This window comes from Narcine bancroftii, chromosome 14, assembly GCF_036971445.1.
Source record: "Narcine bancroftii isolate sNarBan1 chromosome 14, sNarBan1.hap1, whole genome shotgun sequence".
NCBI lineage: Eukaryota > Metazoa > Chordata > Chondrichthyes > Torpediniformes > Narcinidae > Narcine > Narcine bancroftii.
Window position 1 is genome coordinate 42507384 of NC_091482.1, and position 27569 is coordinate 42534952.

Below are 27569 nucleotides of genomic sequence, written 5' to 3' on the forward strand. Positions count from 1 at the left end.
TCCATTGAAAAATTAACATGGGATTGCACTCTGGGAGGATCATGGCTCTAAGAGTTTAAAAAATACTATTGCGCAGCCCAGATGAAGTTTACCATTTCTTGTTTTGAGGAAGGAGATAAACCTTCCTGGGCAAAAATTGAATTTCATAAGGTAGGGGAGAGGATGGTGGGGGATTTTATATATAAATGGGATATTAAATTGATATCTGGAGTAAAATATGCCCCACCCCCCTATTAAAACATGTAATTACTGTTTGACATAAAATATATCAACAGATTGGATTTAAAGTGGGGCTATCACCTAAAACATCCCTGGCTCAAAATAGGTTAATATCATCAATAATAGATAATAAGATCCTGAATACCTGGTCTCAGAAAGGGCTCAGATATATCAAAGATTGTTATGAGCAGGGGCAATTTATGTCATTTGACCAGTTAAAAATTAAATATGGTTTGTTAAATAATTCTTTTCTCTGTTATCTTCAATTCAGATTTTATTTAAGGGACAAATTAGGTCCACTAATGTCTTACCAAAATACAGTGTCATTGAGACTCTGATTCAAAAGGGGAATATAAAGAAATTTATTTCAGCAATGTATTTCTTATTTCACGTGGAATCCCCTAAACAAGGACTACATAAATCCAGTCAGAGATGGGAATCAGACTCGGTGAATGAAGCTAGTCAGATTTATGTCATGACAGCATGACAAATACAATAAATGTAAGATATAGGCTGGTGTATCATAATTTTATGCATCAGTTATATCTTGTGCTGCAAAAATTAAATATATTTAAATCAGAACTATCAGATCAATGTTTTAGGTGCAGCTTGGAGATAGGAACCTTTCTACATTGAACCTGGTCAACTCCCAAAGTGAGACCCTTCTGGGTAGATTTAGGAAATTTCTTAGAATAAATTACAGGAATTCAATTTCCACAAAACCCAGAAATGTTTTTACTGGGAAATATTGCGGACGTAAAACCTACAATGAAGTTGGCCAACTTCCAAAAATAATTTGTAAAGATCACATTGGCAGTGGCCAGGAAAGTTTGATTCACATCTAGGAATGACACGCTGGAAAGTGAAAATGCACAGTTGTGTTCCCCTTGAGAAAATCATAGAATCTAAGGAAAAATATGGCATATTAAAAAAAAATCTGTCAACCATATTTACAGGATATAGATACAACTCTTTAGCTATACCTCCCTTGCCTCTCACAGATCCGGGAAAGTTGAATATTAAAGCCTGTGGGGAAGGTGGTGAACTCCTGACAAAACATTTTCTTTTTTTTCTTCTTCTATTCTTCGTCTCTCTTACTGTCTTATTTCCCTTTTCTCTTTTTCTAATCTAGTTTTGCTTTTTTCTTTTCTTTTGGGAGGGTGAGGGAAGGGGCTATATGTGATTAATTGACTAATATGAATATTTGATGGTTACTGTATAATTTTCTTTTATTTATCATGTTTTACTTTAGAACCTAGAAATAAAATATTAAAAAATGGTTTCTGTGTAGAAGAAAGAACAATGGGGTTGAAAGGATACTAAATAAACCATGATGGAATGGCAGGGTGGACTCAATAAATTGATTGGTCTAATTCCGCTCTAATGTTTGATGGGCTTTAAGTTAAGGGAGAGGAAGTTTAAGGAAGATGTACAGGACATATTCTGCTCCCCATAATGTTTGGGGCAAAGACATATTTTTCCTTTACTTACCCCAGTTTTTCACAGTTTTATAATTGTAATCAAGTAATTCACATGTGATTAAAATGTAATTCCAGATTTTATTCATGGTTATTCGTATACATTTTGGTTTGACCATGTAGAAATGACAGTACTTTTTGTACATTGACCCCTCATTTCAGGACACCATAATGTTTGGGACATTTGGCTTCACAGGTGTTTGTGTGTATTCAGGTATGTTTAATTGCTTAAATTGCACAGGTATAAGAGAGCTAGGAAGGCTTCTAAGCTTTTGATCACTTTTGGAGTCTGCAGTTGCTATTATTCAACATGAGGACCAGAGTTGTGCCAGTGAAAGTCAAAGAGGTCATTATGAGGCTGAAAAACAAGAATAAAACAGAAGATACATCACACAAACCTTTGGATTACTATAATCAATAGTTTGGAACATAATTAAAAAGAAAGAGAGCACTGGTGAGCTCAGTATTCACAAATGGACAGGGAAGACCTCCACTGCTGATGAGAGAATCATAATGAAGAAAAATCCACAAATGCCTGTCCGACAGATCAGAAACACTTTTCAGGAGGCAGATATGGATGTGTCATTGACGACTGTCCACAGAGGACTTAATAAACAAAAATACAGAGGCTACACTGCACAATGCAAACCACTAGTTAGCCATAGAAACGGGATGGCCAGATTACAGTTTGGCAAGAAGTATTTAAAAGAGCCTGCAGAATTATAGAGAAAGTTAACAATTACATTTATAAACCCTTCGTAATTCTTGCTTTCGACCTTTGGAATTTCTTTTGTAGATTCGGGAGTAAATGGATGGGTGAGTTGAATTGTCTTATGAATTCTGATATAATGCAGAGATGTTGCTATAATCCAAGATATATCAGCAAAACACACCAAGGTACTGGATATGATTCCATACATGTCCATTAGCAGCCTACTTGTCTGCTTCAAAGAATTTATTCATTTTTATTTGAATGCTTTTTGATCTTGCTAATACATTTCTCAGCTTGTTTGATGGTTATCATTAACATAGGAAAACCTATCAATGACAAAACTGCCTAAGTTCTCTGTAGAATTTTAAAAGAAATGCATTTATATTATGTTTATAATGCGGAGACTTTCTACAATGCATGTCATAGCCATCATCTCTGCAAATGCACACTGAAAGATTTAACAGAGGCTATGTTTCATTTAGAGTTTCTGCATATACGAAGCTGAACTGAAGATATCTATAATTTACTCCTTTTCATTTCCAGGAGACCAATGGTGATTCAATCAAGTCTAGAAGTTATCTGAATCAGTTTGAATCATCTTTGTATGCTCTTCAAACCAGTAAGTATATTCTAATCAAAGTGGGGAATGTAGCCGAGCTTCTCTGATGAAAAATGGTGTTAGACAGAAAATCTTGGTCTCATTAATTATTTTTACATAAATATTTTGGATTGCAGGAGCATTAGGAGGAGGAGCTAAAGTCTTGGCAGAGAGGTGAGTGGAAGGGAGACAGTTTAAAAAGAGCGAGTGATTTGTGTGAGTGAATATTTGAGATAATTCAGGGACAAATAAAAAGCAGTAGCTAAAGAGGAGTGGCCAGTGAGAAGCGGTCAGGATGTGTGTGGCTCAGGGTAGGAGTAGTGCTTTGAAGCTTTGGCTCAAGAGGGTTCAGAGAGCTTAGGAAGAGCTTGATTCCAAGAAGGTAAGGTCTTTAATTTTTAAGGTAGGAAGGGTTAATGAAGAGAGCTAGAGCAGTGGAATGCTCTGAATGTGGGATGTGGGAAATCTGAGACAGCACGTGTCCCTGATGAGCACATCTGCATGAGGTGCATCCAGCTGCAGCTCCTGGGAGACCGTGTTAGGAAGCTGGACATGGAGCTGGATGAATTCCGGATCATTCGGAGGCAGAAATAGTTATAGAGAGGGATTTCAGGGAGACAGTCACGCAGAAGGCAGGAGACAGGTAACTGGATAACTGTTAAGAGAGGAAAGTTGTGGGGGGAGGAAGAGGTAGACAGTGTAGAACACCCCTATGGCAGTACCTCTCAACAACAAGTATACTGTGGAGGAGTCACTTGATGGAGTAGTGGCCGGTAGGGTAATACCAGCCCTCTCCAGAAAAGAAGAAAAAAAAGTGAAGAAAACACAAAGTTCAATAAATACAAAATATAAGAAATAAAAGATAAAGTTGGAGAGAAAAGAAAGAAAATTGCACCCAAGAAGGAACAAGTAAAAACAGTGGGGAAAAAAAGAAGAAAAGACACCGGAAAAGAAAGAAGGTCTTACCGGAAAAGAAAGAAGGTCTTACCTGCACGAAGAAACAGGGAGCTGTGGTGGAGAAGAGCACCCGATCTCCGAGATTGGTGTTGGCCCTGTGGAATCACGACCCCCCGACTGCTGGACTTCAAAAATGGCTCTCTGACCCAAACAAAAGTGCACAAACTAAGCAGAATGAAAATACCGATGGGAGGGGGTCTCAGCCAAGGAGTGGGCAACCACAGAACGACCAGCTGAGGGATACCCAACACCAGGCTCTAGCTGGAAGAAGAGGAAAGTGGCAGGAGAGGGAGTGAAAGGAAAGAAGAGTAGCAGGAGGAGGCTCAGATGAGCAGCTCAGAAGAGGAGGAACAACAGCAAGAGGCCAAGCAAGAAGAGGTCCGACAAAGTGAGACAAGCAACTCATCAGGAAATTCACAAGAGACACAGATACAAAGAAGAGAAGAAGACCAAGATCTTCACAGAGAAATAGAAGGTAAAACAGATAGACAGCATATAGATAAAGCTTTTTTTCAAGAACAAATGAGAGCATTAAAAGAATGGTTGTCATTAGAATATAATGTAATTAAAAGAAAAATGAAAAGAACAGAAGATAAAGTGCAAAGATTAGAACTAGTCATGACAGAAATAGGGAAAAGAGTAGAAAATGTGGAAGAATGAGAAACGGCTGTAGAAATGGAAGTAAACGACTTAAGAATAAAATTGGAAGAAAGTGATAAAAAAATTAAAGAGTTACAGGAGTTGTTTGCTCAGAAAATTGGCATGTTGGAAAATTATAGTAGGCGAAACAACATAAAAATAGTGGGCCTAAAGGAAGATGAAGAAAGCACAGATCTGAAGGAATTTATAAAAGAATGGATCCCAAAGGTCCTGGGAATGACAGAAATGCAAGAAGGAACGGAAATAGAAAGGGCAGAACATTAGCTCCGAAACCACAGACACATCAAAAACCAAGGTCCATCTCAGGAAAATTTTTGAGATATACGACAAGAGAAAATATTCTGGAGCGGGCAAGGAATAAAATTAGAGAAGACAATAAACCATTGGAATACAAGGATCAAAAAAAATTTTTTTACCCAGACATAAGTTTTGAACTCTTAAAGAAGAGGAAGGAGTTTAATACAGCAAAATCGATCCTATAGAAAAAAAGGTTATACATTTATGTTAAGGCATCCAGCTGTGCTTAAAATATTTCTCCCTGGGGAGCAAAGCAGACTGTTCTCGGATCCGGAGGAAGTACAAGAATTTGCAGAACGCTTGCAGGACAGAAGGAGAGATGAAGAGATGTAACAAGAATGAAGAAGAATGGTGATAAAATATATATAAAAATGTAAAAGCAATGTATAAATAAAGATCTAAAGCAGGGAAAGAGAAGGGAAGAAAGGAAATAAGGGGAAAAAAAAGGGAGAACTTTGTTATATGTGAAAAAAAAGTTTTCTGGGGGGAGTTGGGGGAGAGAATAACTGTCACTGCAAAATCAGTTGACGCTTGGAGCAGGTTCGCAATCCAAATGGAAAAGGGAGTTGTGGTTGCCCAGCAAGGGATAAGGGGCAACTCAGAGAGGGGAGGGATATTTGGGGTTAAGGGAATATTGGATGTGGGAGTTGTTAAGAGTATTTTATGTTTTAAATGTGTTGTCATATATTGAGTTTAAAAAGGGAAAACTGAGAGATGAAAATGGGGAAAAGAGGGATGGTGGTGGTGAGGAAGTGGAAATGAGGTGTAAACAGGATATGAGATGGCCATGTTGAACTATATGACTATAAACATTAATGCAATACATAACCAAATTAAAAGGAAGAGGCTATTAAATTTACTGAAAAAAAATAGATATAGCATTTGTGCAGGAAACGCATCTAACTGAAGTGGAACATAACAAATTAAAGAGAGACTGGGTAGGATACGTAGCGGCAGCATCATATAACTCAAAAGCTAGAGGTGTAGCTATATTAATTAATAAAAATGTACCAATCAAAATACAGGAGGAAATAGTAGATCCAGCAGGGTTGTATGTAATGATAAAATATCAGATATATTCAGAATTTTGGAATTTGCTTAATATATATGCACCTAATGAAGAGGATCAAAAGTTTATGCAAGATATTTTTTTGAAGACTGTAGATACAGAAGGAAATATATTGATAGGAGGGGATTTTAACCTTAATTTGGACCCAATGTTGGATAAAACTGGACAAAAGACAAGCAAAAAGAATAAAGTGGCCAAATTTATGGTTAAATCAATGCAGGAAATGAAACTTATGGATATATGGAGGAGGAAGCAACCAAGAGAGAAGGAATACTCATATTATTCAAGTAGGCATAAAACATACTCAAGGATTGATATTTTTTTGTTGTCGGCCCATATTCAAGAGAGATTTAGGAAAACTGAATATAAAGCTAGATTACTATCTGATCATTCACCCCTGTTATTAGCAATAGAACTGGAGGACATTCCACCAAGAACATATAGATGGAGGTTAAACTCCATGTTACTTAAAAGGCAGGAATTTAGAGAGTTTATTGAATGCCAAATTAAAACATATTTTGAAATAAACACGGAATGAGTGAAAGACAAATTTATATTATGGGACACAATGAAAGCCTTCATTAGAGGGCAGATAATAAGTTATGTAACTAAGATGAAAAAGGACTACAATCGAGAAATAGAGCAGTTGGACAAAAAAATAAAATATGAAACATTACAAACGTATCAGGTGGAGAAGAACATAGTGAAAATAATGCAAAAGTATTACGAACTAGGAGAAAAAACACATAAAATATTAGCCTGGCAACTTAAAACAGAACAAGCAAAAAGAACTGTATTGGCATCAAGGAAAAAGGACAAACAAATTATATATAATCCAATAGAGATCAATGAGAACTTTAAGGAATTTTATGAACAATTATACCAAACTGAGAACGAGGGGAAAGATGATAAAGTAGAAAAGTTTTTAGCTAAAATTGAACTGCTGAAATTGCAAGATGAGGAGCAAAACAAATTGATAAAACCATTTGAAATAGAGGAAGTACAGGATATATTAAAAAAGTTGCCAAACAATTAAACGCCTGGAGAGGATGGATTCCCAATAGAATTCTATAAAACATTTAAAGAGTTATTAATTCCTCCTCTCATGGAAGTAATGAACCAGATAGAAGAAACACAAAACTTGCCAGATTCATGTAAGACAGCAATAATTACAGTAATACCAAAGACGGGGAAGGATCCACTAACACCAGGATCAAATAGACCAATATCTCTACTTAATTCAGATTATAAGATAATAGCGAAATTATTAGCAAACAGATTGGCCGATTGTGTACCAAAAATAGTAAAACAATATCAAACTGGATTTATTAAGAAAAGACGAACAGCGGATAATGTCTGTAAATTTATTAATCTAATTCATGCAGTTCAAGGAAATAAGAAGCCAACAGTTTGCTTTAGACGCAGAAAAAGCCTTTGACAGAGTAGAATGGAATTATTTATTCAAAGTATTACAGAGGTTCAATCTACCAGAAAAATATATTAATTGGATTAAAGCATTATATAATGGACCACTGGTGAAGGTAACAGTAAATAGATATGTATCGAACCAATTTAAATTAAGTAGGTCAACTAGGCAGGGATGTCCATTATCCCCCTCACTGTTTGCTTTAGCAATAGAACCACTGGCAGAACTGATAAGAACAGAAAATAAAATAAAAGGGATAAAAATAAAGGAGGAGTATAAAATCAATTTATTTGCAGATGACATCATAGTATACTTAACAGAACCAGAAATATCAATGAAATGATTAAATAAAAAATTGAAGGGGTATAGAGAAATATCGGGGTACAAGATCAACACAAATAAAAGTGAAGTGATGCCAATGAGTAATGCGGATTATACAGAATTTAAAAAAGAATCACCATGATAGGTTGCTGGAATGCATTGCTGGGGGTAGTGGTGGAAGCTGTTATAATAAGAACATTAAACAGACTCTTAGGAATACAGATATAAGAAAAATAGAGGGTTGTGGAGTAGTTATATCTAGGTTAGCACAACATCATGAGCCAAAGGGACTTTTCTGTCCTGTAATGTTCTATGACAGAAAGAAAATAATCTTGTAATTTAAATCATTAAGCTGGACCATTTGTGCATCTGTATTTTTCCTTCTGGAAGGTAAATGCAACTTTTAGGAGATAATTTTGGGGTGGGGTAGGGTCATTGGTAGATATGCAGAGGGTGGAGATTCCCGATTTTGTTTTGGTCAAAAATAGGGGGTTGATTTATACGTGGTATTGACTTTTACACAATTATATACAGCATCCTCTACTTCCTCAGGAGTTTGCGGAGGAGCTAGTGGAGTTGTTCAAGTGAACCGGTACGGACTTGAAGGGCCGACATGGCCTGTTTCCGTGCTGTAAACGGTTATATGGTTATATTTAAATGGCAAACACAAGCATTCCGATACCTAGGTAATAGGTTAGATAATAACTTAAGCCACCTGTACAAATTAAATTATCAGCCACTAATAAAGAAACTGCAGGAAGGCTTAGAACATTGGAAAGAATTACCGCTAACGATGATAGGGAGGGTAAATTGCATTAAAATGGATGTCTTCCCAAGGATACAATACTTATTTCAATCGTTACCAATTCCCTTAACAGAGAAATTCTTTAATGAAGTAAAGAGAATAATAAGGAAATTCTTGTGGAAGGGGGGGAAACTGAGTATAGCGTTAGATAAATTAACAGAGAGTTACAACGAAGATGGTTTGCAGTTACCAAACTTTAAAAATTATTATAGAGCAGCACAATTAAGGTATTTATCAGATTTTTACCAGATAAGAAAAAACAGACTGGACTAAGATAGAACTAGATAAAATAGGAGAGAAGGTACCGGAGCATATACTTTATAAGTGGGATGAAAAGCTGGTACAATATAAAAGCTCACCAGTACTGCATCATTTACTCAATACATGGAAGAAGATTCACTTAGAAAGGAAAAAACGAATGACCAAATACCAAAATTACTATTGACGCAAAATCCGCTAATCCCTTTTACAATAGATAACCTTTCCTTTAGAGAATGGAAGAGGAAAGAAATTAAAAGAATAGAAAATTGTTTTTTTGGGAAATAATTTATTAACATTTGAAGAGTTGAAGTACAAATATAGAATAACTCATGGTACAATGTTTGCATATCATCAACTGAAAGCTTTTTAAAGGATAAATTGGGAAACAGTCAGATTACCAGAAGGAAGCAGCTTTGAATATTTGATTACAGACACAATGATAATTAAAAGATTTGTAATGAATATGTACATTAAGCTGCAAGATAAGGAAAATGAGGAAATAAGCTATAAACCCAAACAAAAGTGGGAAAAAGATGTAAACATAAAGATAAAAAATGAAACATGGGAAAAGTTATGTTCTGGAACTATGAAGAATATAATAAACACAAGGTTATGCATGATACATTATAATTGATTACATTGGGATCCAACATTAACAGATAGATGTTTTCGCTGTAAGAAGGAAATGGGAACAACAGTACATGCAATTTGGGCATGTGAGAAAGTGAAAATGTTTTGGGAAGATCTAAATCAGATATTAAATAAAATCACAAAAAATAACATACCAAAAAATCCAGAAATCTTTCTTCTAAGTAATATAAGAAGTAAAGAATTAGGCCTCAAATTGGATAAAGCGCAAAAAAGATTTATTATGATAGCCTTAGCAGTAGCAAAAACATGTATAATGCCAACTTGGAAAATGGAAGAGAGCCTGAGAGTACAACAATAATACATGGGAATGAATAAATTTATTCCATTGGAAAAAATAACACATAATTAAAAAAATAAAGTTACATTATTTGAACGAATTTGGGAACCATACATGGAACATAAGAGAGAGGGTTTGCCTTGGACCTCCACCCCTAAAATGATAAGAAGACAAAACAACTTGATCCAGTGTGTAAAAGTAGATGACACATTTTTCTTGTTTATTTTTCATTCTGTGATGACATTGTTTAATGGTTTTATTGCATTGTATATGTTGAATATTTATTGGTTTTAGAGGGGGGTGGGAAGGTGGGGGAAAAACGGGAGAAAATGCCACTGTGTATATTTAATGAGAAACATTTGTATATATTTTGGTTGATATGATTCACAGTATAAAAAATAAAAAATAAAAAAAACAAGTATACTGTTTTAGATATTGTTTGGGGGGGGCGAGAAACGATCTATCAGGGACATGTTGAGGTGGTCATGTCTCTGGCACAGTAGCTGGCCCCCTGGCTCAGGAGGGAAGGGATGAGAAGATGAGTGCTATGGTAATTAGGGACTCTGGTTAGGAGAACAGATAGGAGGTTTGGTGAATGAGATCGAGGCTCTGGATGGTATGCTGTGTCAGGGTCATGGATGTCTGATCAAGTTCATAGCATTCTGGAGAGAGAGGGTGAGCAGCCAGATGCCATGATCCATGTGGGGACCAATGACATAGATAGGAGTGGGTATGAAGTCCTGAAGAGGGAATATAGGGAGTAAGGAACAAGTTAAAAAGCAGGACTTCAAGCATGGTAATCTCATATTGTTGCCTGTGCCAAGCACCAGAGATGGTAGGCACAGGAAGTTGTGGCAGATGAATGCATGGCTGAAGAGTTGGTAAAGGGGCCAGGGGGGCACTGGTAAATTTTTAGGTGCCGGAGCACACCAGAAATGGTGACAAGGCAGTGATGGAGCCACCCCTAAGGTGCCGGAGCAGTGTTCCAGTGAGCTCCAGCAGCACTGTGCACCCCTGGCAGGGGTTCAGATTTCTGGATAATTGGGATCTCTTCTGGGGAAGGTATGACCTGTACAAAAAGGACAGGCTGAATGTGAACTGGAGGGGGAACACTATCCAGGTGGGCAGGATTGCTTGAGCTGTTGGGGAGGGTTTGAACTAGTTTGGCGGAGAGGTGGGAATGTGAGGGCAGAAATTAGGGTAGAAGGTCAAAAACATGAAGCTATGTGCTCTGAGTTGGTGACGAAGGATAGGCAGGGAACAAAGCGTAATGGTAGGTAGTTAGAAGGATTGAAATGTGTCTATTTCAACTCTAGGAGTATTAGGAATAAATAAAGGGATGAACTTGGAGCATGTTGTGGCTATAACTGAAACCTGGCTGGAGGAAGGGCAAAATTGCCTGATGCAGGTACTGGGGTTTAGGTGTTTTAAAAAGAATAGGATGAGAGCTAGAAAAGGGAGGAGGGGGTGGGGGAGTAGCATTACTGGTCAGGGATTGTATCATGGCTATAGAAAGGTAGGATGCTACAGAGGGAGTGTCCACTGAGTCGGTGTGGGTGGAAGTCAGAAATAGGAAGTAAGGGAGCTCTCACTGTGCTGGGAGTAGTCTATAAGCCCCCAAATAGTCCTCAGGATACTGATGAGCAGATAAGCAGGCAGATTTTGGAATGGTGCAGGAAATACAGGGTTGTAGTTATGGGTGATTTCAACTTCCCTAATAATTGAATGGTATCTACTGACTGCAAGAGGGATAGATGAGGTTTGTCAGGTGTGTTTCAGAAGGATTCTTGAAACAGTATATTATGTGGACTGGCTGATGAGAGGAGAGGCCATACTGCATTTAATTCTGGGTAATGAACCTGGTCTGATGGTGGACCTCTTGGTGGGGGAACATTTTGGTGAGAGTGACCACAACTCTCTTAGCTTCAACATAGCTATGGAAAAGGATAAAAACATTCAAAATGGAAAAGTGCTTAACTGGGGAATGGCTAAGAAGGGAAGATTCAGGAACTAGCGGAACTAAATTGGAAACACTTGTCTTAAGGGTGAAAGCACAGAAGTAATGTGGAGGAAGTTTAGGGACCAGTTGTGGAGGGTTCAAGATAGGTTTGTACCACAAGGACAAGGAAAAGGGAACCGTGGCTGAAGAAAGGTCAGGCAATTAGTTAATAGGAAGAAGAAGCATGCATTAGATATAAGAAGTAAGAAATAGGAAGGGCTCATGAGAAGTATATGGTAGCCAGGAAGGAGTTTAAGAAAGGGAGCATGAGAAGGCCTTGGCCTGTAGAATTAAGGAGAACCCCAAGAGGTTCTGTGCATATGTGAAGAATGGAAGGATGATGGGAATGAACGTGGGGCCGAGAAAGGAGGCAACATGAAGGCAGAGGAGGTTGGGAAGGTCCTAAATGAATACTTTACATCAGTATTCACAAGAGAAAAGGACCTTGATCATGATGAGGTTGAAATTGAACTGGCCTGTGTGCTGCACAATGTGGAGATTAAGGAAGTGAAAATGTTGGATTCTTCTTAAAAACATTAAGATCGTTAAGTCCCTGGATCCGGACGTGATGTACCCCAGGCTGCTATGAGAAGTGAGAGAAGAGATATCTGGGGCAGTATCTATGATCTTTGAATCCTCTTTGGCTGCAGGGGATGTGCCAGAGGATTGGAGAATGACAAATGTAGTCCCCTTGTTTAAAAAAGGTAATAGGGAGAATCCTGGGAATTATAGACCAGCAAGTCTTAGGTCAGTGGTGTGTAAACTATTGGAGAGGATTCTTAAGGATATGATTCAAGAGCATTTGGAGAAGTACCGTCTACTTAAGGATAATCATTATGGCTTTGTGAAGGGACGGTTGTGCCTCACAAGTCTAATTGAGTTTTTTGAGGAGGTAACGAAAGAAATTGATGAGGTCAGGGCAGTAGATATGGTCTACATGGATTTTAGCAAGGTATTTGAGAAGGTTCCCCACAAGAGACTCATCCAGAAAGTCATGAGGCATGGGTTCAGGAGAACCTTGGCCATGTGCATAAAAAAAGCGGCTTGTAAGAAGAAAGCAGAGAGTAGTAGTGGAAGGAAAGTATTCTGCCTCGATGTCGGTGACTAGTGGAGAGGCTGCAAGGATCTGTTCTTGGATCCCTGCTCTTTGTGATTTTTATAAATGACCTGGATGAGGCAGAAGGATGGGTCAGTAAGTTTGTGGATGACACAAAGGTTGGGGGAGTTGTGGATGGAGCTGAAGGTTGTGGAAGGTTATAAGAAGATAAAAACAGGGAAGTCACATGATGGAGTAGTGACCGTTAAGAAAATACCAGCCCTCTCCAGAAAAGTTAAAAAAAAGTAAAGAAAAAGCAAAGCCACAAACACAAAAACCATAACAAATTAAAAAGTGTGGAGAAAATGGCAGCAAAGAAAGAAAAACCAAAAACAACGGGAAGAAAAGAAGAAGGAAAGACGTCGGAAGAGAAAGGTGAAGACCTTACCTGTACGAGGAGGCCTGCCATGGAGAGAGAAGCCCGCTCCCTGAGGTCAGTGGAAACCCCGAACACAGAACTACAAAGATGGCTCACGGAGCCAAACAAAAGTGCACAACCGCGCATGCGCGAATCCTTGCGCATGCGTGATGCCCAAGACAAAAACAACACTGAAGAGAGGGGGGATCAGCTGAGGAGTAAATCTCCACAGCCGAAACAGACAAGTATAACACGACAGCAAGACTCTCAACAGGAAAACATAGAAAATAACGGGAACAAGAAGGAAGAGAATAAAAAAAGGAAATCAGAGAAACAACAGATGACCAACCCAGAGGAAGAAAACCAACACCAAGACACTTTTAATAAAAATAATAAAAACAAAAATACCCAACAAAATAAAATAAACAACCCAACAAGAAAACCAGAAGAGACAGAGGTAAAGGACACAGATCCTGGAGTGGACTCAGAAGAGGAGGGAGAACACAGAGAAATGGAAGATGAAGGGAAGGGCAAGTACATGGATAAAAAAATTTTTAAAAGAATATATGGAAACATTAAAAGAATGGCTGACACAAGAATTCAGTGAAATAAAAAGAAGAATAAAAGGCACAGAAGAAAAAGTGAATAGATTAGAGATGGTCATGACAGATATAGGAAAAAGAGTAGACAAGGTGGAAGAACGAGAAACAGCCATAGAAATGTCGGTCGATGACTTAAAAAAGAAATTAGAAGAATCTGATAAAAAAGTTAAAGAAACACAGGAGCTGTTAGCTCAGAAGATAAATATAATGGAAAATTATAATAGAAGAAACAATATAAAGATAGTGGGCCTTAAGGAAGATGAAGAAGGCAAAAATATGAAAGAATTTATAAAAGAATGGATCCCCAGGGTCCAATGAAGGCCAGAATTACAGGAAGAAATAGAAATAGAAAGGGCACACAGAACATTAGCCCCTAAACCACAACCAAAACCAAGATCCATTCTAGTAAAATTCCTAAGATATACGACAAGAGAAAATATATTGGAGAAAGCAATGAAAAAAAATAAGAGAAGACAAAAAACCACTGGAATACAAGGGTCAAAAAAAATTTTTCTATCCAGACATAAGTTTTGAACTCCTGAAGAAGAGGAAGGAGTTTAACGCAGCAAAAATGACCCTATGGAAAAAAGGTTATAAATTGATGTAAAAATATCCAGCGGTGCTTAAAATAGTTATCCCAGGGCAGCAAAGCAAACTGTTCTCGGATCCGGAAAAAGCACGAAAATTTGCAGAACAACGACAAAACAGACAGAGAGATGAAGAGATGTAACAAGAACAAAAATGACACAAACTATATATATAATATATATATTAAACAAAATAGAGTATAAGTCAGAACTAAGAAGGGAAAGAAAGGGAAGAAAGGAAGTAAGGAGGGAATTAAGAGAGTGACCTTTGTTATATATGAAGATTAAAATCTTTTCTGGGTGGGGAAGAATAACAGTCACTCCGAAATCAGTTGACGCTTGCGAGCGGGTTCTCAAATCCAAATGAAGAGGGGAGATGTGGTTGACCGACAAGGGACAAAGGGCAATTCAGAGAGGGGAGGGACTATTGAGGTTAAAGGAATTTTAGATATGGGAATAGTGGAAATATTTTATGTTTTAGAAATGTTGTCTAACAATGTGTTCAAAAAAAAGCCGAAATGGTGATGAGGAAACGGAAAGGAAAGATAAAGTATGAAATGGCCATGTTGAACTATATGACTTTAAATATTAACGGAATACATAACCAAATCAAAAGGAAGAAGAATTTACTGAAGAAAGAAAAAATTGATATAGCATTCGTGCAAAAAGCACATCTAACTGAAGTGGAACACAAGAATTTAAAGAGAGATTGGATAGGACATGTAACAGCAACATCATATAGTTCAAAAGCCAGAAGAGTAGCTATATTAATCAATAAAAATGCACCAATCAAAATAGAAGAGGAAATAATAGATCCAGCAGGGAGGTATGTAATGATAAAATGTCAGATATATTCAGAATTTTGGAATTTACTCAATGTATACGCACCTAATAAAGAAGATCAAAAATTTATGCAAGAAATCTTTTTGAAGATGGCAGATACGCAAGGGAATATACTAATAGGAGGGGATTTTAACCTTAATTTGGACTCAAACATGGATAAAATTGAAAAAAAGACTAATAGAAAGAACAAAGTAGCCAAATTTATAATTAAATCGATGCAGGAAATGCAACTTTTGGATATATGGAATATTCATATTATTCGGGTAGACATAAAACATACTCAAGGATAGACCTATTCCTGTTATCAGCCCACATTCAAGGAAGAGTTAAGAAAACGGAATATAAAGCTAGAATGTTATCGGATCACTCACCCCTGTTATTGGCAATAGAGCGAGAGGACATCCCACCAAGAATGTATAGATGGAGATTAAACTCCATGCTACTTAAAAGACAGGATTTTAGAGAATTCATTGAGCGACAAATTAAAATGTACTTTGAAATAAATACGGAATCAGTGAAAGATAAATTTATACTATGGGACGCAATGAAAGCATTCATCAGAGAACGTAATAAGTTATATAACTAAGATGAAGAAGAACTACAATCGAGAAATAGAACAGTTGGAAAGGGAAATTACAAATACAGAAAAAGAATTAGCAATAAAGGAAGATACAACTAAAAGAAGAGAATTGACAGACAAGAAAATAAAATATGAAACACTACAAACATATAAGGTGGAGAAGAACATAATGAAGACAAAACAGAAATATTATGAGCTAGGAGAAAAAAACGCACAAAATACTAGTGTGGCAGCTTAAGACAGAACAAACTAAAAGAACGGTATTGGCATCAAGGAAAAAGGGCATACAAATTACATATAACCCAACGGAGATCAACGATAACTTCAGGGAATTCTACGAACAACTATATCAAACTGAAAACGAAGGGAAAGAAGACAAAATAGATGAATTTCTAACTAAAATTGAACTACCGAAATTACAAACTGAGGAGCAAAATAAATTAATAAAACCATTTGAAATAGAAGAAATACAGGAGATATTAAAAAAACTACCGAACAATAAAACACTGGGAGAGGATGGACTCCCAATAGAATTCTATAAAACATTTAAAGATTTATTAATTCCTCCCCTTCTGGAAGTAATCAACCAGATTAATAAAACACAAAGCTTACCAGATTCATGCAAAACAGCAATAATTACAATAATGCCAAAGACAGGGAAAGATCCACTCGCACCAGCGTCATATAGACCAGTATCTTTACTTAACACAGATTATAAGATAATAGCTAAACTATTAGCAAACAGATTGGCCGACTGCGTACCAAAAATAGTAAAACTAGATCAAACTGGATTTATTACAAAAAGATGAACAACGGACAATATCTGTAAATTCATTTACTTAATCCATGCAGTACAAGGAAACAAAACTCCAACAGTAGCGGTTGCTTTAGACGCAGAGAAAGCCTTTGACAGAGTAGAATGGAATTATTTATTCAAAGTACTACAGAGGTTCAACCTACCAGAGAAATATATTAATTGGATTAAAGTATTATATAAGGGACCATTGGCGAAAGTGACAGTAAATGGATATATATCAAACCAATTTAAATTAAGCAGATCAACAAGACAGGGATGACCACTATCTCCCTTACTGTTCGCGTTAGCTATAGAACCACTAGCAGAACTGATAAGAGCAGAAAATAAAATACGAGGGATAAAAATAAAAGAGAAGGAATATAAAATCAGTCTATTTGCGGATGATGTTATAATATACTTAACAGAACCAGAAATATCAATAAAAGAATTACATAAGAAATTGAAGGAATATGGAGAAGTATTGGGGTACAAGATCAACGCAAATAAAAGTGAAGAAATGCCAATGAATAATGCGGATTTCATAAAGTTTAAGAAAGAATCACCATTTAGATGGCAAACACAAGCAATTCGATACCTAGGTATACAACTAAATAATAATCTCGGCCATCTGTATAAACTAAATTATCAGCCATTAATGAAAAAATTACAAGATGACTTAGAGCACTGGAAAGACTTACCACTAACACTGATAGGAAGGATAAACTGTATTAAAATGAACATCTTCCCAAGGATACAATACCTATTTCAATCATTAACAATTCACCTAACAGAGAAATTCTTCAAGGAGCTAAAGAAAATAATAAGGAAATTCTTATGGAAAGGGAGGGGGGGGGAAACCGAGGATAGCACTAGATAAATTAACTGAATGGTACAAACAAGGAGGCTTACAACTACCAAACATTAAGAATTATTATAGAGCAGCACAATTAAGATACCTATCAGATTTTTATCAAACAAGGGAAAAACCAGATTGGACCAGATTAGAGCTAGATAAAATAGGGGAGAAAATACCTGAACATATACAATATAAGTGGGATTAAAAAATGGTGCAACATAGGAATTCACCAGTATTGCACCATCTGCTCAACATTTGGAAGAAGATTCACGTAGAAAGGAATAAAATAAATTATCAACTACCAAAATTAATATTGACACAAAATCAACTAATCCCTTTCACAATAAATGACCTTTCCTTCAGAGATTGGGAGAGAAAAAGGATCAAAAGAATAGAAAATTGTTTTTCAGGAAATAAATTATTATCTTTTGAACAAATGAAGGACAAATATAATATAACTCACGATACAAGGTTTGCATACCAACAACTGAAAACCTATTTGAAGGACAAAGTGGGAAACAGTCTGAGGTTACCAGAAGGAAGCAATTTTGAATATGTGATTACAGACACAATGATAATTTAAAAATTTATAACAATCATGTACATCAAACTGCAAGGAAAGGAGAATGAGGAAACAAACTGTAAACCTAAACAAAAATGGGAACAAGATGTAAACATAAAGATAAAGAATGAAACATGGGAAAAGTTATGCTCTGGAACTATGAGAAATGCAATAAACGCGATGTTACACATGATGCAATATAATTGGTTATACAGGCTATACATCGCACCCCAAAAGTTAAATAAATGGGACCCAACAGTATCAGACAGATGTTTTTGCTGTAAAAAGGAAACGGGAACAACAATACATGCAATTTGGACATGTGAGAAAGTGAAAAAATTTTGGGAAGATCTAAACCAGATATTAAATAAAATCACAAAAAGCAATATACCAAAAAACCCAGAGATCTTCCTTCTAAGTAATATAAGAAATAAAGAATTTGGACTCGATTTGGTTGGAGCACAAAAAAGACTTATTATGATAGCCCTAGCTGTAGCAAAAAAATGTATTATGTCAACCTGGAAATTAGAAGACACCTTGAGAAAACAACAATGGTACATAGAAATAAATAAATGTATTCCATTAGAAAACATAACATATAATTTAAGAAATAACATCACAATATTCGAACAAATATGGGAACCAATCATGAAATACAATAGAGAAATGCTACCATGGACTTCCACCACCTAAAATAACAGAAGGAGAAGTCGACGAAATGAACTGACTCAGTTTATAAAAGTAAAAGACAAAAATTTCTTGTTTAATTTTATTAAGTGACGACATGTTTAACGGGTTTAATGTATCTTATAGATTGAACTTTGAATAAATGGGAAGGGGGAGAGAGGGAGGGAGAGAAGGGAGGGGGGAAAAAGGGGAGAAAATGAAATATATTCAAGAGAAAATTGTCTATGTATTTTGGTCAGTATGGTTTATAGTGTGAAAAATAAAAAAAAATTAAAAAAAGGAAGATAGAGAGAGGTTGCAGAGTTGGGCAGAAAAGTGGCAGATGGATTTCAATCTGGATAAGTGTGAAGTGATGCATTTTGGAAGGACAAACCAGAAGGCTGAGTACAGGTTTAATGGTCGATTACTTAAGAGTGTGGGTGAACAAAATGATTGAGATCAATAAAGTGGGTCATAGTGCAGATGACATATTCTTGTATTTTGTTCCTTATCTTTTTTATTTTAGGTTACTTGGATTTTTATTAAATTTCCTTAAGAGTTTGTGACTTTACCGATATTTGGTTCTTTGCATTAATTTATATAATCTTTTCTTTGCTGTATTAGGGTATGGGAGAGAGGGGAGAGGGATAGGGAAAAATAGACTCTATATAATATTAATTTATTGAAAGATTGTGTTGTTTTGATTTGTATGAGTCTTTGAAAATCAAAAATAAAATATTAAAAAAAAAAGAGTGTGGATGAACAGAGGGACCTTGGGGTTCAAATCCATGCATCCCTCAAGGTCGCCGCGTAGGTTGATAGGATCGTTAATAAGGCCTGTGGGATCCTGGGCTTCATCAATAGGGAGATTGAATTCAGGAGTAGGGAGGTCATGTTTCAACTCTAGAAATCTCAGGTGAGACCACACAGTTCTGGACATTTCATTATAGGAAGGATGTGGAAGCTTTGGAGATGATGCAGAGGAGATTTACCAGGATGTTGCCTGAATTGAAAAACAAGTCTCTTTGGAGTATAGAAGGATGAGAGGAGACTTGAAGATTATGAGAAACAAAGATAAGGGTGTATAACCAGCACCTGTTTCCCAGGGCAGGATCAGCAAACACCAGAGGACGTATACAAAGTTAAGGGAGGGAAGTTTAGGGGGGACATCATGGGTAAGTTTTTTATGTCAAAGTTGTGGAAGATGAAACATTGGGGGCATTTAAGAGACTCTTAGACACATGGTTGAAAGAAAAATGGATGGTTATAGGGCAGGGAGGGTTTAATATATTTTTTTTAAGAAGGAATATATGGATCGGCACAAAATACTTATGGAGTTAAGACTCACAAGTGTAATTTAGTTTTTTGAGGAGGTAACAAAATAAAGTCTGCAGATGCTGAGATTGTAATTTAATTCACAAAAGTGCTAGAGAAACTCAGCAAATGACACATTTTATGTGCCAAAGATATATAACCAGGGTTTTGAGCCTGATCCCTTTGTCAAAGTATGACCAAAAAGCAGGTAGGCACCTGAATAAAATGGTGGGGCAGGGTTATGGGGAGATCCATAGGTAAGAGTGCATTGGTTGATATTGGTGGGAGGGAATAAGAGAAAAAAAACTGGAGTGAAGCGATAACTCTGAATGGAGAGAAAGGGGAGGAGAGGAAAGAGAGGATGAGAGGGAGGGAGGGAAATGGGAGGGAGGGAATAAGGAGTGCGGAAGAGGGAGGAGGGAGGGCGAATATGAGGAATTGTTCCTCAAATTTGCAGGTGGCAATTTGAGAAGCATAGAGATCGTCAGCATAGAAGAGTTTTCTCCAGGAATTAACAAAACAAATTGATGAAGATAGAGCAGTAGATGCGGTGTTTGTGGATTCTAATAAGGCATATCATTAGGTTCCACGTGGTTGGCTCATCAGAATGTCATGAGGTATGGACTCCATTGATTTCACAAGATAAAAGAACTGAAGTAGGCCATTTGGCTTATCAAGTCTGCTTTGCAACTCCACCCTGAGCTAATTTGTTATCACATTAAGTTCCCATTTCTGGCCTTTTCCCCATATCCCTTGATACCCTGATTAATTAGATATATATATCAATCTCCTTCACTTTTGTGAATTGAATTACAATCTCAGCCCAATGATCGGGCCTCCACAGCTGTATGTGACAACGAATTCCACAAATCTACGACCCTCTGGCTAAAGAAATTTCTCATCACCTCTGTTTTAAATGGGTACCTTCTTATTCTAAAACTGTGCGCTCATGTCCTGGATTCACCCTCCAAGGGAAACATCTTATTCACATCTAATCTGTCCAATCCTTTCAGCATTCAAGATGTTTCTGTGTGATCCCCTCTCATTCTTCTATACTCCAATGAATACAGTCCAAGAGCCAATAAATGTTCCACATATGTTAGCCCTTCCATTCCTGGAATCATCCTGGTAAATCTCAGTACTCTTTCCAAAATCATTATATCCCTTCAAAGATAAGGGGCCCAAGACTGCACACCGTACTACAAATGAGGTCTCACCACTGCCCCATAGAGCCTCATCAACAGTGCTTTACTCTTATACACTATTCCTCTTGAAATGAACGCCAACATAGCATTCGCTTTCTTTACTGCCGATTCAACCTGGAGGTTAACCGTTAGATTATCCTGCACGAGGAACTCCATGTCTCTGCACTTCTGAATTTGAATTATGAAAGGAAGTTGGAAAATAACATACAAAAGGATAGTAATTTTTAAATATATGAAGAGTAAAGGAGAGACATGGGTAGATATAGGGCCAATTGAAAATGATGTTGGAGAAATTATAATGGGCAACAAAGATGAAAATGGAACTAAATTAGTATTTTGCATCACTCTTCAATGAGGAAGACAATAGCAATATAGTCAAAGGTCTTAGAGAATAGATTTAAGTACAGTCAAGATGACAAGAAAGATAGTGCTTAGAAAGCTAAATGGACTAAAGATAGTTAAGTCTCTCGGACAAAATGAGGTGCACCCATAGGTTCTGAAGGAGGTGGCTTTGGAGATTGTGGAGTCATTGGAAATTATTTTCCAGAAATCAATAGATTCTGGCATGTTTCCAGAGGATTAGAATGTCGCAAATGTGTGACAGAATATATAGAGTGCGTGGATATGTTTTTGGGAGATAGATTGGGAAAGGTTTGTTGGAGTGGGTTATGTAAAGACACTTTAAGGCAGATCTTATTTGAAATGCTGGAGCTTTTCCCCATAGTAGATGTATCAGCTCCTGAGATTTTGCAAAAGCTTTTGAAGAGTGCTCAAGAGGCTTCATTAATAGATTGTTGTTTACAAAAGGCATCAGATGAAAGAGTATGTCGGAGCCGCTATGTTTAGAAGAGAACTTGCTGTTCTGAGAGGGTCATTGGTTTTACAAGCAGAGAGAGTCAAACAGGCTTTATCTCAGAGATAAAGAGAGAGAGAGAGACATACAGAGATCACTTGACAGTGTTACAACTAGCAGAAGTTGCTGGGACTGGAACAGGACAAGCTGGAAAGCCCTACTTGGAAGACAACCTGGTCAAAGCCCTTGTAGTTTATGCAAGAGGAGAGGACTGGCTGTCTAATGTTTCACTGGGAATAGGTGAAACAGAAAGGAACTCTGTAGTGACCTGAAAGAAAGAGGTTACCATCTGGAGAACCTTGATGGGGGTCAAGTTTCATCAGCGAGACAAGGTGACTAATGGTGGTACCTCAGTGTGGACATCCTGGAACAACAAATCTCTCTCTGCAAACCCTACAAGAACCTTGCTGAGCGGTAAACATTTACCTTTCGAGCACCAAAGCCTGGTGAACTTTATACATGTTAACTTCTGTGCACAGATTAAGAATTGCCTGCAACCAGTGAACTTGGAGGAATGAGAAGTGAGATTGGACTGTGAACCAAACAACTTTTCTGAACTTACACACATATTACATACACATGCACTTAGAATCAGAAGGGGGTTAAGTTCGGTTTAGTAAGTCAGTAGCCATAAGTTAAAGTTTGATTGTATTTTCATGTTTAAAGATAATTAAAAGCGACTTTTGGTAAAGTAACCATTTGTTTTGGTGAATATCTATTGCTGCTGGGTTTGGAGTCCTCTGGACTCGTAACATTTTATGGGGACTCGTCCATTCGATTTCAAATTTTTGATTTTGTGATTTATTAGTTTTCAAGCTAATTTAAAGCTTGTGTGTGGAAAAATGACAGCAATGGATGTTAATACATTTTTTTCACAACCATCAACTGCAGAGCAAGAGAAAAGAGGAACTGATGGTTATTTCTAAGCTATTAAAACTGACTGAAGTTAAGCATTGGATGGGGAAAATACAAATAGAGAATATTATAGTGAAATATTATATAGGTGAGGGAAAATTTGATGAGAAAGACAGAGAATTGTCCAGAGTTGCAACTGGATTTGGAGAAATTGAGGGTAGAAGAGGAAAGAGAGAAATGAAGGGTGTTGGAGGCTGAGAAACAGAGGCAATATTAGGCAGACTGAACTGAATAGCAAAGAGAAGAGGCTGGAAAACAGATAATATATGAGGCAGAGGAAACCGAAAGAGAAAGAAAGTAGGACTTGGAAAAGATTGAAAGGGACAGACAGTTTCAATTAGAGAAGTTAAAATTGAGAAGGAGAGAAGTTAGAAAATTGAGGCTGTAACTCCTGGGGAGAGGTTTTCAGCTAGTAGAGAGGTAAATCTAGTGCCTCCTTTTGATGAGGGAGATATAGATACACATTTTCAGCTTTTTAAAAAGGTTGCTGAGAGCTCAAGATGGACAAAAGTGAAATAGCCGCTTATGCTCCAAAGTGTAGTGAAAGGAAAAGCACAAATTGCATCCTCTAGTTTGACTACAGAGCAAGTGGCAAATTATGATTCTGTTAAACAAGCAGTACTGAAAGCTTATGAGTTGGTTCCAGAAGCATATAGACAAAAATTTAGGAGTTTGGTGAAAACATGGAATTAATCTTACATGGATTTTGCTCTGAAAAAAATCTGGATGTTTGACCGTTGGTGCACCTCAAATGGAATAAATAATGATTTTGATAATTTGAGAGAATTGATGTTAATTGATAAAATTAAAAGGTGTGTTCCAAATGAGATTAAATAATACCTGGATGAGAGAGACGTGGGGACATGGCGACCAACAGATCGATTAGTGGACGAATTTGTTCTAATTCACAAAGGTACATTTCAGAATAGTAGGGTCTATTAAGAGAGTGAATGTGGAACAGGTTAATAAGCCTTTTCAGAGAGTGAATGTGGAACAGGTTAATAAGCCTTTTCAGAGAGTGAATGTGGAACAGGTTAATAAGCCTTTTCAGAGAGTGAATGTGGAACAGGTTAATAAGCCTTTTCAGAGAGTGAATGTGGAACAGGTTAATAAGCCTTTTCAGAGAGTGAATGTGGAACAGGTTAATAAGCCTTTTCAGAGAGTGAATGTGGAACAGGTTAATAAGCCTTTTCAGAGAGTGAATGTGGAACAGGTTAATAAGCCTTTTCAGAGAGTGTATGTGGAACAGGTTAATAAGCCTTTTCAGAGAGTGAATGTTGAACAGGTTAATAAGGCCTTTCAGAGAGTGAATGTGGAACAGGTTAATAAGCCTTTTCAGAGAGTGAATGTGGAACAGGTTAATAAGCCTTTTCAGAGAGTGAATGTGGAACAGGTTAATAAGCCTTTTCAGAGAGTGAATGTGGAACAGGTTAATAAGCCTTTTCAGAGAGTGAATGTGGAACAGGTTAATAAGCCTTTTCAGAGAGTGAATGTGGAACAGGTTAATAAGGCCTTTCAGAGAGTGAATGTGGAACAGGTTAATAAGGCCTTTCAGAGAGTGAATGTGGAACAGGTTAATAAGCCTTTTCAGAGAGTGAATGTGGAACAGGTTAATAAGCCTTTTCAGAGAGTCAATGTGGAACAGGTTAATAAGCCTTTTCAGAGAGTGAATGTGGAACAGGTTAATAAGCCTTTTCAGAGAGTGAATGTGGAACAGGTTAATAAGGCCTTTCAGAGAGTGAATGTGGAACAGGTTAATAAGGCCTTTCAGAGAGTGAATGTGGAACAGGTTAATAAGGCCTTTCAGAGAGTGAATGTGGAACAGGTTAATAAGCCTTTTCAGAGAGTGAATGTGGAACAGGTTAATATGGCCTTTCAGAGAGTGAATGTGGAACAGGTTAATAAGCCTTTTCAGAGAGTGAATGTGGAACAGGTTAATAAGGCCTTTCAGAGAGTGAATGTGGAACAGGTTAATAAGCCTTTTCAGAGAGTGAATGTGGAACAGGTTAATAAGCCTTTTCAGAGAGTGAATGTGGAACAGGTTAATAAGCCTTTTCAGAGAGTGAATGTGGAACAGGTTAATAAGGCTTTTCAGAGAGTGAATGTGGAACAGGTTAATAAGGCCTTTCAGAGAGTGAATGTGGAACAGGTTAATAAGGCCTTTCAGAGAGTGAATGTGGAACAGGTTAATAAGGCCTTTCAGAGAGTGAATGTGGAACAGGTTAATAAGCCTTTTCAGAGAGTGAATGTGGAACAGGTTAATAAGCCTTTTCAGAGAGTGAATGTGGAACAGGTTAATAAGGCCTTTTCAGAGAGTGAATGTGGAACAGGTTAATAAGGCCTTTCAGAGAGTGAATGTGGAACAGGTTAATAAGGCCTTTCAGAGAGTGAATGTGGAACAGGTTAATAAGGCCTTTCAGAGAGTGAATGTGGAACAGGTTAATAAGCCTTTTCAGAGAGTGAATGTGGAACAGGTTAATAAGGCCTTTCAGAGAGTGAATGTGGAACAGGTTAATAAGCCTTTTCAGAGAGTGAATGTGGAACAGGTTAATAAGCCTTTTCAGAGAGTGAATGTGGAACAGGTTAATAAGGCCTTTCAGAGAGTGAATGTGGAACAGGTTAATAAGGCCTTTCAGAGAGTGAATGTGGAACAGGTTAATAAGCCTTTTCAGAGAGTGAATGTGGAACAGGTTAATAAGCCTTTTCAGAGAGTGAATGTGGAACAGGTTAATAAGGCCTTTTCAGAGAGTGAATGTGGAACAGGTTAATAAGGCCTTTCAGAGAGTGAATGTGGAACAGGTTAATAAGGCCTTTCAGAGAGTGAATGTGGAACAGGTTAATAAGGCCTTTCAGAGAGTGAATGTGGAACAGGTTAATAAGCCTTTTCAGAGAGTGAATGTGGAACAGGTTAATAAGGCCTTTCAGAGAGTGAATGTGGAACAGGTTAATAAGCCTTTTCAGAGAGTGAATGTGGAACAGGTTAATAAGCCTTTTCAGAGAGTGAATGTGGAACAGGTTAATAAGCCTTTTCAGAGAGTGAATGTGGAACAGGTTAATAAGGCCTTTCAGAGAGTGAATGTGGAACAGGTTAATAAGCCTTTTCAGAGAGTGAATGTGGAACAGGTTAATAAGCCTTTTCAGAGAGTGAATGTGGAACAGGTTAATAAGGCCTTTCAGAGAGTGAATGTGGAACAGGTTAATAAGCCTTTTCAGAGAGTGAATGTTGAACAGGTTAATAAGGCCTTTCAGAGAGTGAATGTGGAACAGGTTAATAAGGCCTTTCAGAGAGTGAATGTGGAACAGGTTAATAAGGCCTTTCAGAGAGTGAATGTGGAACAGGTTAATAAGCCTTTTCAGAGAGTGAATGTGGAACAGGTTAATAAGCCTTTTCAGAGAGTGAATGTGGAACAGGTTAATAAGCCTTTTCAGAGAGTGAATGTGGAACAGGTTAATAAGCCTTTTCAGAGAGTGAATGTGGAACAGGTTAATAAGCCTTTTCAGAGAGTGAATGTGGAACAGGTTAATAAGCCTTTTCAGAGAGTGAATGTGGAACAGGTTAATAAGCCTTTTCAGAGAGTGAATGTGGAACAGGTTAATAAGGCCTTTCAGATAGTGAATGTGGAACAGGTTAATAAGCCTTTTCAGAGATTGAATGTGGAACAGGTTAATAAGCCTTTTCAGAGAGTGAATGTGGAACTGGTTAATAAGCCTTTTCAGAGAGTGAATGTGGAACAGGTTAATAAGCCTTTTCAGAGAGTGAATGTGGAACAGGTTAATAAGCCTTTTCAGAGAGTGAATGTGGAACAGGTTAATAAGGCCTTTCAGATAGTGAATGTGGAACAGGTTAATAAGCCTTTTCAGAGATTGAATGTGGAACAGGTTAATAAGCCTTTTCAGAGATTGAATGTGGAACTGGTTAATAAGCCTTTTCAGAGAGTGAATGTGGAACAGGTTAATAAGCCTTTTCAGAGAGTGAATGTGGAACAGGTTAATAAGCCTTTTCAGAGAGTGAATGTTGAACAGGTTAATAAGCCTTTTCAGAGAGTGAATGTGGAACAGGTTAATAAGCCTTTTCAGAGAGTGAATGTGGAACAGGTTAATAAGCCTTTTCAGAGAGTGAATGTGGAACAGGTTAATAAGCCTTTTCAGAGAGTGAATGTGGAACAGGTTAATAAGCCTTTTCAGAGAGTGAATGTGGAACAGGTTAATAAGCCTTTTCAGAGAGTGAATGTGGAACAGGTTAATAAGCCTTTTCAGAGAGTGAATGTGGAACAGGTTAATAAGCCTTTTCAGAGAGTGAATGTGGAACAGGTTAATAAGGCCTTTCAGAGAGTGAATGTGGAACAGGTTAATAAGCCTTTTCAGAGAGTGAATGTGGAACAGGTTAATAAGCCTTTTCAGAGAGTGAATGTTGAACAGGTTAATAAGCCTTTTCAGAGAGTGAATGTGGAACAGGTTAATAAGCCTTTTCAGAGAGTGAATGTGGAACAGGTTAATAAGGCCTTTCAGAGAGTGAATGTGGAACAGGTTAATAAGCCTTTTCAGAGAGTGAATGTGGAACAGGTTAATAAGCCTTTTCAGAGAGTGAATGTGGAACAGGTTAATA

General features: G+C 37.3%; 1 protein-coding gene across 2 annotated transcripts in view; it reads left to right on the plus strand.

Moving 5' to 3' along the window:
• Positions 1-27569, plus strand: part of LOC138749470 (protein unc-13 homolog C-like) — an 877967-nt gene that overhangs the window by 105395 nt on the left and 745003 nt on the right. For both annotated transcript variants that reach the window (XM_069910841.1, XM_069910842.1), the window contains exon 7: positions 2953-3028. In XM_069910841.1, the coding sequence (XP_069766942.1) occupies positions 2953-3028 (76 nt within the window). The remainder of the gene's footprint in view (positions 1-2952; positions 3029-27569) is intronic.